Here is a 16,230-nt window from a genome sequence, read left to right on the forward strand (position 1 = left end):
ACTCAAAAACCAAAGCATTTAGAGCAAATTTGACAGGATGTGAAATTGTTTATTAGGTGAAGATCTGTCTGCCCTAAAATTTTCAGATGAATCGGATAACCGATTGTTAGGTTGCTGCCCCTGAATTGGTAATTTTAAGGAAGTTTTGCCGTTTTTTTGTTATTATCTTGAATATTATTATAGTTAGAGATAAACTATAAACAGCAATAATGTACAGCAAAGTAAGACCTAAAAATAAGTCAACTGACCAAAATGGTCAATTGACCCCCTAAGGAGTTATTGCCCTTTATAGTCAATTTTTAACAATTTTCATAAAATTTGTAAATTTTCACTAGCATTTTCACTGAAACTACTGGGCCAAGTTCATTAAAGATAGAATTGTAAGCAGCAAGAATGTTTAGTAAAGTAAGATCTACAAACACATCACCATCACCAAAACACAATTGTGTCATGTGTCCTTTGTTTAATATTCACATACACCAAGGTGAGCGACACAGGCTCTTTAGAGCCTCTAGTATTGTATCTTCATTTCCAGACAAGAAAATATTCTAAAGAATTTTGTTCTGTTTTGAAAATTGTAGTTTCATGGCCATTTGATTTCACAGATTTGTCAAAGTCTTCATATAAGCCTATAGAACTTTGAATTCTTTGAACACATTAATTTGTAGTTCACCCATATCCACAATCCACAAAATTTGGTATACTTCACTACAATAACATGAAATATTAGCAATTTTCATTTTATATCTAGAGCAGAATTATGTTTTTTTATGGAATTAAATAAAATAAATTATGTGATCACTATATTACATTAAATATTCAGCATTGTTTTGAAACTACAATGATCAATCAATATGTGTTTGTTTGACTTTTATTTGATTTTTATCACAAACATGTATTTATATTTTTTTCCTTTTACTTTACTTTTCTGTTTACCCGAGATTTATTATGATGAAAAAGCTGGAATTGTTTTTTGTTGTTTTTTTTTTTTGCATGATCATGAGTGTTTATTGAAATATGACATTCTAATGCTGAGTTCACACGTAATTCGAATTTGATTCGCATTAACTAATTCGAATTTGTTTAATTCGCATTAGTAACGTTTCACGTCCTAACGTCAATTCTAATTCGTTAACTTTTAATTCGTATTAACAAAAACGTATTTCTAATTCGAATTGGGTAAACATAAGAAATAATTAGATAGTTGCTCTTCTGTTTTAATTCAAATTGATTCGAATTGGCTAATTCGAATTACCCAATTCGAATCAATTTGAATTAAAACAGAAGAGTGTGTGAACACGATTATCAAATTCGATTCGCATTCAATTCGAATTAAATGTCCGTGTGAACGAGGCATAATATGTGAATAATTGTGCATTATACTAAATAATAGATTTATGTAAGATATTATTTATGGAAGTGGTGAGTTTACATATATTGCATGAGCACGGTCTGGCACCTATCTAATTATATCTTATGAATTATATTTTCACATTGATCTTTCATTCATTTTTGCAAATATTGTATAAATGAACTATTTATTGCTTCTTTTTAACAACAGAACCTCTTACAAAGGTAAAACTGATTTTCGTCTTTCTTGGAAAATGTCTGGTGTTTTTTTCTCATTAATTAAAAAATGGGGAGATGAAAAATATATTAGAAATTAAAACATTTTCCATCAAATTTCCTTTTATTATGATCAGTAAATCACAACTTGACCATGAAAGCTAGCAATCATAGACAATTAATAGAAATAAACAAAACTGATAATTGATGGGATGTTCCTATATTTAGCACTTCACCAGGACTACAATATACTGGGTTACAATATATTAATAATGAAGGTTCTAAATGAAAAATAAATCCTTCTTTTGCAGGTGGATCGTGTGATTTTAGCCATGAAATAATACCTCTGTCTGAGAAAGCCACAAAGAAAATAGACAAACTGGAGGAGGACAGGACCAAGAAATTACAGGAACAACGAGTCATTGGCAGGGAAGTCAGTAAAAAGTCTGAGACAGACTACCGGATCAATGTACGAAGGGTTAATTTTAGATGGCAAAGAGGGTTAAAAATAGGTAAGGATTTCTATGTTTAGGTTTTAGCATTTCTAATGAAGGTGAATCCCAAAAAGCGCTTGTACACTTACAGGGCATTCAATAACTTTTCAGTGAACAGGATGTTTACTGTTTTGAGGCGGCTGAACCAAAAGGGGGGGGGTCAGTGGGGGCTTGCCCCCCCGAAAAAATTTTTGACCTTACATTGAAAATGGTGCACTCTGAGGCATTTTCAAACTATTTACAAATGCATGACAAATGGGGTTTCATAGGAATGATATCTGTTTTTTTAGATTGTAAGGTCAATCTTGTGATATTGCGTATTAAAATACGACAAATAAAAATATTTCAAAAATAATCTTGTTGTATTACCAGATTTTGCGAGAAATAAGAAAGCAATGGAGCGTCAGCATTAACCATTCATACCAAGAAACAACATAAATACAAGAAAATATAAACTATCCAAACATATAGCCGACTTTATGGCATGGAGTTTTCTCATTGTTGAAGGCCATAGGGTTGCCTATATTTGATACATCCACTTTATTTGAACTTTAGTAGATAGTTGTCTCAATTGCAATCATACCACTCCTCCTTTTTTATATGAAACACAAGCTGCCATTGTCTGTTCATGTGCTTAGGAAGACCAGGCTAGGGTAAGCAAAACTTCCAACTTAAACCCTTACAATTTCACCCTATATCTAGCATATTCAGAATATGCTGCACATAATTAAAAATATTTGTCAAAAAAAATCACCATAAAGGGTAGATATTATTAGTGTTTTACTAGGAAATTTTGCTTACCCTGGCCATGTTGGGCACATATACACACAGTGACAACTTATTTTAATGTAGACAAACATATTGTGACATAGTCAAGACTTGAGAGGCAATGAAAACAAATTAGATTTGTTAGATTTTTTTTCAGCACTTCAATCAAAACACAAGTATCAGAGAGTCACATTGTCATAGTCAAACTCATCAGAGTCTTCACTTTCATTGTCATCTTCCTCACTGTCATCATCTTGGAAGCCGGTTAGATTGAGCAGCTTTAAAATGTGTGACATTTTTGACCTCACCCGTCCCATTTCTTCTTCATCGTTTTCGTTCAAATTGGCTTGGACACCTGCATCCGCAGTTTCCATCACTTCTGCAGGAGCAGTTGTCACGACTTTAGCAACTGCAAGGCCCTTAAGTTTTCTCCTTGGTTTTGACTTGTACCAATTGTCAACACAATTATTGACCAGCTCTGTTGCCTCTTTCACTGGAGGTCCATTTATAGATACCTGTAGCAATCCTGAAAGTATGTTATCTTTTAATGTACTTCTTAGACGTGTCTTGATACGCTTCACTGCCGAAGCTCCACGTTCAGGCCAGGCATTGCTGACTGGCAAGGATAGTATAATTGCAGCTATGTGGGATAATCTTGGGAAAATATACCCTTTGTCTGATGGATTTCGTAAGTTCAGTAATCTTTTTAAGACAACGTCTGTTGTCTTTTTCTCCTGGCCTGCTTCAAGTACATCTTTTTTAAGCCTTAAAATATGGTACTTGAAGCTCATCCATTCAGCCGAAAGTTCATTCCTTGCCTCCTCATCTCCAGCTAAAAAGTGTGAGCCCAAATCATCTATCTTTTCATCTCCATAATGCTTAAATGTTGGTTCTATTTTATCTGGAAGGAGACAAGGATCAAACACACTAAAAGCAGCCAAAATTGGTGCTGCCTCATCAAATCTTTCATCCAAGTTGTTTATTAAGGCTTCAACATACTTGGCCATCTTTCCTGTTGCTTCCTTTAACTGAGCCTCAGTGGGTGTTAACTCTAAAAATCCAAGTCTTTCAATACCTCCGGTTTCTTTGATAATTGCTGTTTTTACTTTTTCTGTCAAATTACTGTCTTTAAGTGCATCTTTAGCTTCCAGGATGCAAGGTTGTATGCATGCATAATTGATTGTTCCAGCTTGAAAGGTTTTGCTCAGTTTTGCAAGAATTGGCAAGATTTCTTTAAGAATGAAAATGCTTGTAACAAATCTTACATTTTTCATCTTTTTTAAAAGGCCTGTGGCAACAACATCTTTCTCAAGCAATGACAAACATTGCATTATTGATGGAAAGTCATCATAACATCCCTGAACTGCTGCATTAAATGACAGCCATCTGGTTGAGCATGCCTTTTTTACTTTGTGGACAATTGAGATCCTTGAAGTTTTTGGTAGTTGTTCATTGCATTTTGCCATTTCCATCTGGACTCTAACCAAGGTTGCAGTCTGTTTAGGAGAATCTTCAAAAAATTTCCAAAGATATCGAAGTATGTCTGATGTGTCAGCTACAAATTTGCAGTCTTTGTTTGAATCTGTACATGCCAGCGCTAGTCGATGACATATGCAGTGGACTGACACAACTGTTGGATGTTCCTTTTTAATTCTAGCAGCAAGTCCATTCTTTTTGCCTGTCATGGTGCTGGCTCCATCAGTTACAAGTCCACACAAATTGCTTCCATTTATATCTTTTATACAGTCCTTTAGTACTTGGTGAAGAGTTGCACTGTCAGCTGATACAGAATTAGAAAGGACATCACGTGATTCCAAAAAGTTAACAACAGGGCTGCCAAATTCGTCAAGGTACAGGATGAAAACCACCATTTGACATTTAACTGATATATCTGTTACTTCATCAACTAAAATACTGAATACAGGTGAATTATTCACTTTATCTACTATCTTCTTTCTTAATGTGTCTCCAATCAATAAGAAAATTTCCTGCAAAGAACCTTGAGATCTGTGATCAAAAAACTTCATGGAATCAAGTCCAGACTGTTCAATTAATGAAATGAGGGATACAAACTTCTTATTTGGTAGTTCTTCCTTCATAAGCCAATATGCAGCGAGGAAAGCTTTTTTCTGAACATCTTCTCCAACTCTTTCTTTCTCTGTGATTTCTTTATGGAAAAATGACACCCTTCTTGTCATTTCAGTTGCTATGGCTTCCTTGTGATTAGCAGACTTTGCATGGTCATCAACTGCTTGTTTTTTGAATCGCTTGGCTCCTGTTACATAATGGTTTTTTCCAGATGTTAGAATATTGTGCACCTTGCAGAGAAGACAAAACATTCCAACTCCCTCCTCATAAATGAGCCACCAATACCCAGAAGACTCACAGTATGACATTTCTCTACTCAACCATTGATGTTGAAATTTGTCTCGTATACCTTTCTGTGCGTCTTGGTCATTTTTGCTGATATTGACACAGCCTCTTTCTAAGCACAATTGGTGGTTATGAAGAAAATCTAGTCTATCATCATGAAAACAGTTTTTAATAATTGGAATCACATCAGATTGAACACGTCTTAAATTTTTTTTGACTTCAGTGTGTTTGATGTCAGAACTTTGGTATGATGATGAGATTTGTGAGCCAGTTGTAGTTGAACAAGTTGAAGATGTGGAACATGTGGTTGAAGAGATTGGCGTTGAACAAGTGATTGAAGTGGTTGAAGTGGTTTCATTTTTACCATGTTCTTCATCAGTACCAACTGTAATTTGATCTGAAATGGAGAATGATATATATTAATTTTAATTTATATAAAATGATTAATCTTAATTTAATATAATTGTGTTTTAAATAAGGACATAATTCTGAAGAAAAAAACAGTCACAAAATCAAGTAGAATTTTATAGTGTAAAATTTATAGCAAGAGGGTATGATTATTATATGTACACTTAAGAAGATGCATCTACAAGTCAAATATTAATAAAATCTCATGTATGCCCTGCTTTCACTACAGGATATTGACCATAACTAAAACATACGGCAGACATATGGACATTGTTGGACATCTTATAAAAGATATAATGGAGACATGTTTTTTAACAGTCTATATAAAAAAGCGGACATGTAAAAGCTCTGTGTTGAAGGCCCTACTCATATACATCTTCTTATATTTATGTTAATACCTATACATATATGTCACCTGCAAATGTGACGATTTCAAGTTTTGAGAAAAGGAATATTATTTTCACGTGTTCTGTTTCAATAAAAACATGCATACCTGGCCGGGAAAGGACATATATGAGGGGGGATAGGTCCTTTATCAGGACTCCGGGATCAGTATTTTTAAGCCCGGGATTTCGGGATTGACCCTTTCGGGATCCAGGAATTCTTTTTTTCCAATTTCGGGACCTCAGGATTTCGGGATTTTAAGCCCGGGATTTCGGGATCTGGTGTTTTTAAGCTCGGGATTTCGGGATCAGGACCTCTTCTACCCCCTCTCATATATGCTGAAGTGGGAAAATTTCCACCCTCTTCTTAGCCAGCACTTTTAACCAAGGCTTCCGATTAAGATCAGTCTATGTAAAAAATATAAGGCAGGACCCATTCTAATGTTGGTACTTTTTTCCACGAGTGGGCTAATGTCATGATCAGCAAGGGGGAAAATATAACTGGAAAAAAAATAAGAGAGCCTTTTCCTTAGCCTGGACATTTACCCTCTTTCCTGCTTTCTCAGTAAAACTTGAGGAGAAAGGTCCAACTATAATTAAAAAATGAAAAGCATTCCTCCTATCATAGGTGATTTTTTTCGGGGTTCGTATGGATAGTAAACCCAGCAAATTGTAGTAAAACCCTGGGACTCCAAACATACAAAAAAATTGGGCAGCACCCCTCCTAGCCTAGGCACTTTTTTCAACCCCCCTTCCCTCCCCAAGAGTTAAAGGGTAGTAATAATTAATAAATTACTAGTTACATTATATAGAGGGCATAGAAGGCAAGCTTGGGCAGGTCTCATTTATATAAACATGAGACTGTACATACCTTCTTTGAAATTAAATAACTTCACAAAATTTAAAAAGTCTTACCTGTAAATGGTTCCACTGATTTTGACTTTTTACTAATGAAGAAATCGTTTATCTTTGTTCTTTTCATTTCATTTCATTTAACATTCAAAAAATTGCCTCCAAAAACTTTTCTATTTTGGTTTCTCATGAGTTATCCATTGATAACGTAGTTTTTATTTCGACGTCTCTCTTGCTTTTACCATTGACAATCTTGATCATTCAGGCGATTGATTGAATAGCGTATTTGAATGATGTAAAACGTATAAGTGACTCCGATTTTATGTAAACTTTCCGACAGACGTGATGGTCCTGTCTGTTGTAAAAAGGCACCTTCTTTATACAATCAAAGAACCCCAAGAGACAAAGGGTTAATAAAAACTTTTTTTTATTTTAATCTCTTCAAAAATATTTATTGGTTAAGCATTTGAACCGGCGATTTCCGTCTTTTGAAACGGTGACATTCCGCCGGGTGCCGGCTCTTAATGAAAACCCTGCACTTATTCTAGCTATTATTAGCTTTTAAATTGATATGCATGAACTGTTTGATCTAAAAGTTTGAGTTAAAACTTGTAGTATTAATTGGATTAGGTCTGTTTTGTGGAAAAACTATGACTGCTGTTTGTTTAACGTCCAGTAGCAAATAGTTCATGTATATGACGAAGGAACTAATAGAAATTGTACATACATGTATTTATATATTATTCTTCCATTATAGGTGAAGGTCAGTTTGGAAAGGTATATTCAGCTGTCAACATGGATACAGGTGATCTGATGGCCATGAAAGAGGTATGTTATATTTAAGATTTTAAATTTTAAAAACAATAAGAATCACTCTTAATTCGATGATAAAGGAAAGGTTAGTGTCACTACTTTTAGTGCTGAAATCAGTGTTCATTCATTGTACATGATCTTCAAAGGACAAGGTTCACTTATGGCCCGAAATGTCTTAAATATCAACTTTATCATAAAACACCAAAAAGTTCACAAATTGGTTCGTAAATGGGTCTATTTCAGAAGTCTTAATGCTCAATAAATCAATTCTTTTCATAAAAGTACATCATACTCTCCAAATTAGGCCCATTTTGGACATTTTGTCAAATTATGATGATTTGGGGTAATTTTCAAACCTAAAAGCTTTAGGAAAAAATTGGCTACCACCTACGATCCAAAATGTTTTTTAACCAAAAGATTCAAAATGTGATATAGAATTCATCAATATAAAACCTTTTTTGATCGTGGATGGCATCCAAGGCTAATTATGTCAAAAACAATTAAAATTTTGACAAAATTGACCAAAATCAACCTTAAATACAGATAATGTAAGGGGTCATAGCTTCAAAAACTATTAACGAAGTGCCAAAAAAAGTATTTAGTCTTAACAGTATAATCACAAATATTTCAATTTTAAATTTGTAATTGTTTGGTCCGATTTAAAAAAAACATTAAAAATTTAGGGCCAACTTTGACCCTTCGTGAATTTTTTCCTTTGTGCTTTTTCTCAGAAAAAATATTTTCCACAATTGAAGGCAAATCAATAGGGGCAGTGTGTTCATAGAATTGAAATCAGAAACTTGTACATTGCAATTGTTGAACATTGAACAAAAATGGGAGATTAATAATTATGATTTCAAACATAATTCTCCAAAGCGAGATACTATGTTTGGCAAGAAACCTGTTGGGTTGTAGTTTCTAAATATTAAAATCATCACATTATCAGTAAACAGTATCTTATTTTGAAATCTTTTGAAAATTGATGTTAATTAAATAAGGCCCTGATAAAATTATAAATTTTATAATTCAATATCTTGTATTATCTAGCAAGAGGAGAAAAAGTTGGTCAATTGGCTCTTTAGTAAATTTTTAAACTGATTTATATTTATTTTAGATGAAATTCCAAGCTAATGACCACCAAGCCCTGAAGGAGATAGCTGATGAGATTATAATGTTTGAGGGAATACAGCACCTCAACTTAATCAAGTATTATGGTGTTGAAGTTCACAGGGTGAGTGATTTAGGTTATAGTGAACTATTATTTAATATTACTAAGAACTTTGTATCTTTTATAAGTTTATAATTCCATGCTTGTCTATGAAATATTGTCACATTTTCCCCCAGGAAGCTACAAGTACTACATTTAATATATGAGTTTATTGTTATTTTGTGTTTTTTCCTTTGATTTTTTTTGTGACTATTTTCCATATCCTGCAACTCTCTTGAGATGGAAGATTGTTGTCATAAACAAATGGCACATGTTCACCTTTCAATGAGATTGAAGCAGAGAAACACTGTCTTGTTTGAAAAACCATTGATAATCTAACAGTATAAGTAGGAAGTAATAACTCACAGTACATCTAGTTTTATGGTGAATATCAGTTCAGTTTAACTCAGATGGTTTAGAACCTATAAAGTAAAGAAAAGGCCCGTAATTTGTTGAAATAGTTAAAACATTAACTTGTTATTTTTTTGTTAGGATGAAATGTTGATATTTATGGAGTATTGTGATAGAGGGACATTAGAAGAAGCCAGTAAAATGGGACTCCCTGAACATCTCATGGCATTGTATGCCAAGGAAATCCTCAAAGCTATTTGTCACCTTCATGAGTTCAATATAGTTCATAGAGACATAAAAGGAGCTAATGTCTTTCTGACTTCTGAGGGATGTCTAAAGTTAGGAGATTTCGGTTGTTCAGCCAAATTGAAGAGTCAACAGACCATGCCAGGAGAGTTCAATAATATGGTAGGAACCACAGGTAAGGAAGTCATGTGACATGCCAAGCTTGTCAGGAGAGTTCAATAATATTGTAGAAACTACAGGTAAGATAGGCATGTGACATGCAAGGAGAGTTCAATAATATTGTAGGAACCACAGGTAAGAGTCATGTGACATGACAGGAGAGTTCAATAATATTGTAGGAACCACAGGTAAGAGTCATGTGACATAACAGGAGAGTTCAATATGGGAGATGTCCGTTTGCGCCAAAAATGCATTCTTTTGCGACACAACTTTTTTTCTCCCTTGCTACGTTTTCGCCACATGTTTTAAAATTACATGGTATCATTTGCTCCATAAATAAAACATACAATTGCGCCAATTAAAAGAAAAATTACTTCCCTACTCCTTTATTCAGACTTGGAACCGGCAGTTTACACAGCAAATGTTACCTTTTCTGAAACATATCCTCTTCTTACTGCTGCTGCATGGGTTCTTCCCAATTTAATGTATGTAGTAGCTTGTAACTTCACTTTATTGTCAAAAAACACAAATATTGAAGGATAAAAGGCATAAAACAGTTCATAATAATTCCTAATACTAGTAATAATAAAGCCCATACTCATGGTAAACTAAGCACTGTGTCATCAACATATGTGACTAAAACATAATCTGCAAAAGCTTATGTTTACTTCTCTATTGGTATATCTTTATTAAATATTCAGCAAAGCAATAAGTTTTATTTTCTCCCAGAACATTGACTGTCTTAATGCATTTTAATTAAGTAATTTCTCTCCAGATGCGCATCTTCATGGTTAAATATCTCCAACCATATGATACTTTTTAAGCCAAAAATAAGCATAAATATATATTAATCATCAATATTTATGATAGATATGTGTACATGTAAATTGGCGCAAATGAGTTCCAAATATTGGCGCAATTGATACATTTGGAAAACAAAAATTTGGAAAACAAAATTTGGCGCAAATGATACCCCTGAAAAACAGTATTTGGCGCAAAAGGACTGCTGCCAATTGGACCACAGGTATGATAGTCAGGTGTCACACCTGTCACCAAAAATTTGTTGTGTATGAAGAGAATAAAGCTTTATTACCTTTGTTAATGAATAGCTTGATATTCATTAAGTATGAAGACCAGAATATTGGAAATTTTGATTTCGTCAAACAGGTCAATTTGTGGTATGGTTATACATGTACATGTACCATTGAAAATTTGGAAAATTAGTATCTTACAAATACTTAAAAACCACAGCATGTTTTTTATCTTTTATAATCTCATCAAATAGTCATATCAGAGTTTGTTTTTTTTTCAGCTTACATGGCCCCTGAAGTTATCACTAAAAGTGGGTCAGGAGGTCATGGTCGTGCAGCAGACGTCTGGAGCTTAGGGTGTGTCATCATAGAAATGGCAACAGGAAAGGTAAGATAACTCTTAATAAACATTGAAATAGACCAATGGGAGAGCTGTCTTTTATATGATGAACATGTCACTCATGTTTTAATCTGACAGAATAGGTAAAATAAGTTATCACAGATAGTTTATTAACATTCCTTGCAACAGGATGTCAGATTTCTCTGTTCTTTATGATGCCCAAATTTACTATCAAAATGAATTTTCTTCATTTATTTTTTCTCTCCTAAATTGATATGTTATAAATTTATTTAGTGTTTTAATTTATTTATCAACAATTCTGAAAATAGTTTTGATCTCTGCAATTTTTACTATTTTAAGTTCATAGGAATTGTGTAAAGGATATTGAGAAAAAAAATACCATTATAGTATTTTTTCTGTATAAACATTTTCTCAGTTGCATTTTAACACAAACATGTTTTAAAAAAAATGTGTCACTCGATGAGATAATGGAGCTATATTTGCTAGCAAATACCCCGCCCATTACCATGGCACATGGAATTCCCTAATGAAAAAAACACTGGCAGAGAAAAGAAAATTCCCATATAAAGAAATTTTGTGAAAAATACCATTTTGCTCATCTTATCAAAATAAAGTATATTAAATAAGGTGAAATAAGAGGTTAAATTATTAAAATAAAAGTATCAATGATAAATTTTGTTTACTTGCAGAGACCATGGCATGAGTTGGAGAATAACTATCAAATCATGTTTAAAGTTGGAATGGGTAGTATACCTAGCATTCCAGATACTTTAAGTTTTGATGGCAAGGACTTTGTATCACATTGTCTAGAACCAGACCCGGAAATAAGATGGACTGCATCTCAATTAATAGACCATCCATTTGTCAAGGTAAGGAATATGGAATGTTAAGTATTTGTCTACAGTTAACTATAATAATATATTTACTCTCTTTAATTTTGAATGTCTAGATTGACATGGAATTTCACTGGAATTCATAAATATTTAAAGTTTGTTGATGGGATATTTATTTTAAAGGGTAACATATAAGATAACAGATATAAGGACACATTCAAGTTAACAACTATAGATTACTGAAAGCCTTAATCAATTATCGAAACCCATACCACATTGTAAGCTTTTAAAGGCCCTGAAATGACAAATGTAAAACAATTCAAACCAGTCCTGATTGATGTACAAAATGATAAATAGTATACAAATATGATCTATGTAGCAACAACCACTGAATTACAGTCTTCTGACTTAGAACAGACACATACAGAATGTTTTAAAATTGAACTATTTGCAATGGATAAATATTGTAACCAATGGTGATGTGTGGAAACATCTATATTTAAACAATCTTTGTGTAAACAACATTTATTTGTCAGTCAGGCCATTAAAATACAAAAAAAAAAAGCCATTCTCTGTTTTGCAGGTTCAGATGGAAGAACCTGATGGAGATTCATAAAGGGAGATTATACCAAAGGGAGATAATCTAACCAAAAATACATAGGAAACATATTCTTCTGCAGAATGGTAGATCATGCATCATTTCACCAATAAATGAAATATGAAGTACAGTTGTGAAGATATAACCTACAATATAACTGGTACTTTGGCAAAATCATTTTAAAATTATGTAACATTTTAATTTGATATTCTTTTTCTAACTCCTTGAAGTGATGTATACGTAATAGGCTTTAGTTACATAACAAATTGATTTTTTTGTTTAAATGAATTGTTTTCACAGTAGGATGAAGTCCTCATTTCTGTACAACACATGTTCGTTAAAAAACCTGTCCCAAAACTTCAGTCTCATAAACATTAGTCCCTAAAAAAATATTCTAAAAATTGTAAGATTTGATGTTGTTAATTGCTACACATCATTTATATGCACATTGCTGATCAAATAATTGAAAACGCATATTTTCGTGTATGTCTCACTACCACCAATGAAAGGTGTATACACAAGATAGTACAAATTATATCTTCTTACCATGCATGTGGACAGGTAACTGTTGTCTCATATAGTAGACTTGATTTGTCTTCAATCAGTACAATTAATATTTCTGTGTGATATGTCATTTCTTTTGCTCAACCTTTTGTAATCTCTTGCTCATTTTATTTATTGTCTGAAAAGTCCTCCATTTTTATGAAGTTTGACTGCCACAATCAGTAGGATAATTTAGTTGTGGATAAATATTTTATTTTTTTGTTATTTTGTTATTTAATACCTTAGTTTGTTGGAATTTTAAATGTGACAATATTTTATATCTTGCAAAATTATTGAGCCTGAAGTACAATATACATTTTACAATAGTCAGTACCAAGTGTAAAAAACAAAATGGCAGTATAAAGGTAATCAATCATATTAATGCAGATAGCATTTTTGTAAAAAACAAATTGTAAAAAGAATAATCAGTGAATAAGTTTTTTATATCACTAATGTTATCATTTTGTATCATTTGATCTCGCATACGGGCATTTTTGTGTTTATGCTTCAAGCCATAATTAATTTACTGAAATTTTACCAAATTTCTAAATGTATTTATACAACGAAGCAAATAAGTGATGGAATGGCCTTATAATGTCTCCTACAGTTCAGTAATATTCTTTGATTTTTGTATTGATAAATAGGTCTATTCAGTTAAAAGCAATATTGACAATTGTACCTAACTTCAAAATGAGAAAAAAATCAAAGGTAATAAACAGCTTTTTATGTTGAATCTCAAATTAAATCATGCTAGAAATACATCCACCCAAAATTTGTCTCTAGCTCTTAAAAGCTTAATTATTTTCCCAGAATACCTTCATTTGAATGCATTTCTATTGAAAATTTTACTACTGTAAATACTATGAAATAGACACAAGATTTAATTAGCATTGTGTTTGATGTTCAGAAGATCCATAGTCCTTTGAAACAACTTTCTACATTTGTGTGCATGGTAATGCTATCTTTTTTTGTGATGATGATATTTCTATTATTTGAACCTATTCAACATATTTTATAGATGGAACATTTGTGTTTAAAATTTGTATATCAAAACATGGACTTCAAAAGTTTATAGAATTTACAACTATTAAGAATTTGAATGTAAACTGAAATGTTTGTATTTTGCCTATAGTAAGTTTTAGAGTTATGTATGGGTTTCACTGATAGAAAGATGCACACAAAATATTTCTTAAAAAGACGTTATTTTCTTTAGCTCTACCAATACTATATTTTTAACACTTTTATTTCTGATAGTTGTTATTGTTTTTTTAATTTATTTAAGTTAGTGCTTGTTTGTAATTTCTGTGATATAACCAGTTCTCTATAATGACTTTAAATTCAGAAATTAATGCAGTCATTTATTATTATGAATAATATGCATGATTTAATTTATTCTATTGCAAAAAATTTGTGATGGAAAATTACTACTGGAATTATGAATGCAAGTTTTTATTATTGCAAACTTGACTGTCACTTTTTTTGCATTAGTTTACACACTGCAATAATTTCTGAATGTAGTTATTCTTTATACAAATGAACTTGGTGGTCAGTTGCCTGATAATGCCAATAATATTAATCAAAAAATTATTCAAGTATTTTTATTTAACTGCCTTTAAATGTTGTCATAGTGAATGAAAATCTATTGCTTTTGAAGTATATTAGTATAAGATGTTGTCACAAGGTCAGAATTGAAAAGGTTTGTTAACATAACCATTTATATACAGAGTTAACTTTCACAGTGGACACCATTTACATGTGTCTGTTAAAGCAGGATGTTGGAATACTTAGGTGTTGGATTAGGCAGGTTTCACTGTATCTGTAAAATATTATCCTAAATGGCATATTCTCTCTTTGATGAGAGCTATTTTAAGCATTGTTGTTGATGAAACATAAAATTTATCAAGTTCAACTTTTAGATAAAACTACTTGAATTAATATTCTACTTGGCTATTAACAAAGATTTTTTACCCAACAATTGATAGCAAAGACAAAAAAAAAGATAGAATAAGAAACATATCAGAATATAGACATTAAGTAAGTAGAGTATCTGGTTGTGAAAGGTAGATCTTTGTCAGTAAATAGTGAAAACTTTGAAAAATTTGTCAGTATTGAATGAATTTATAGTCTTTCAAAATATCTGCTTGATTTATTTGGTTGGTTTTTGTGCCTTTGTTAGAAGTAAACAGATGTTATCATATTATAACATTTCAAGAGATTGTATTGTTGATGTAGTAAACCAATAACAAAAGTCACTCAACTTATATGTTTAGTTTGTGAATTATGCATTTGATTTTTCATTCAAATTTTTTGTTAATTAACTCTAAAAAAGATGTATTTAGAATTGTTTTTTGAGTTATTTCTCCATATTTTTGCCTGAATGGATAGCTTACTAAATAATAATCAATTTGACCCCTTATTACTTTATAGTTCTATTACTTGAGTATAACTGTCCTGAAGAAGCCATGCTTGCTGGCAAAACATGTCAACTATTTGAACTGCTACTTTGGGGTAATTTATGATTATTGTTGTTTTTAATGTCAATTTGTTCTTACTTTTTGAAAGACAACTGTGAACATGTAGCAGTATCCACACGATTGGTTACATGTTTTTTAGTGTGTGTGTGTGTATGAGATTTAGCATGTTTGATAGATAAGGCATGGATTCTTTCATTAATATTTACATCTTTCCAATGCAGAATAAATGAAATATTAAAGATTTTAGTATTTAATGAAAATCATAAGTAACTTTTTCATGTAGTTCATTATATTGTGGGAAAGGAAAATCAAATAATTCTTTTCCAAAAAATATATTTCCCAACATCATTGTTGATTGCGTCATAAGTTAAGTTACAAATTTTAAACAGATATTAGAATTTACACGAAAAATTAGATGTTCTCCATGTCTATTTTAAGTCAGTAATTGAGTTTGACCATGTCATCTCAGGTTTAAAGAATCGAATGATATTTGTTTGTTGATCATGTGATAATCTGCATTGATCATGTGATAATCTACATTGGTCATGTGATAATCTGCATTGGTCATGTGATAATCAGTGTTGATCATGTGATAATCAGTGTGGAATGTTATTTATTGATGTGAAAACACCTATTTGTTATCCCATGTATATATTGTACATAAATGTTATATTGTGTAAATAGGAGATTTTAATGTAAAAGCTGTTGATTGGTTGTCATAAATGGAAGATATTTGATTCTTATTGAGAATTAAATTAACAAGAAACCTA

General features: G+C 31.9%; 2 protein-coding genes across 6 annotated transcripts in view; one reads left to right on the top strand and one right to left on the bottom strand.

Moving 5' to 3' along the window:
• Positions 1-16,230, top strand: part of LOC143048018 (mitogen-activated protein kinase kinase kinase 4-like) — a 65,972-nt gene extending 49,742 nt beyond the window's left edge. For all 5 annotated transcript variants that reach the window (XM_076221441.1, XM_076221443.1, XM_076221442.1 and 2 more), the window contains 7 exons: positions 1,878-2,078; positions 7,602-7,672; positions 8,772-8,888; positions 9,357-9,636; positions 10,933-11,039; positions 11,702-11,881; positions 12,429-16,230. In XM_076221441.1, coding sequence (XP_076077556.1) covers positions 1,878-2,078; positions 7,602-7,672; positions 8,772-8,888; positions 9,357-9,636; positions 10,933-11,039; positions 11,702-11,881; positions 12,429-12,461 — 989 coding nt within the window. In that variant the 3' untranslated portion in view covers positions 12,462-16,230. The remainder of the gene's footprint in view (positions 1-1,877; positions 2,079-7,601; positions 7,673-8,771; positions 8,889-9,356; positions 9,637-10,932; positions 11,040-11,701; positions 11,882-12,428) is intronic.
• Positions 3,008-5,026, bottom strand: LOC143048799 (zinc finger protein 862-like). The gene has a single exon (XM_076222672.1). It carries the CDS (start codon positions 5,024-5,026, stop codon positions 3,008-3,010), a length of 2,019 nt encoding a protein of 672 aa, XP_076078787.1.

This window comes from Mytilus galloprovincialis, chromosome 10 (genome assembly GCF_965363235.1).
Source record: "Mytilus galloprovincialis chromosome 10, xbMytGall1.hap1.1, whole genome shotgun sequence".
Classification (NCBI taxonomy): domain Eukaryota; kingdom Metazoa; phylum Mollusca; class Bivalvia; order Mytilida; family Mytilidae; genus Mytilus; species Mytilus galloprovincialis.

Excerpts from the sequence above, each read along its gene's own strand:
- LOC143048799 (XM_076222672.1), bottom strand. The coding sequence starts at position 5,026 with ATGACAAGAAGGGTGTCATTTTTCCATAAAGAAATCACAGAGAAAGAA.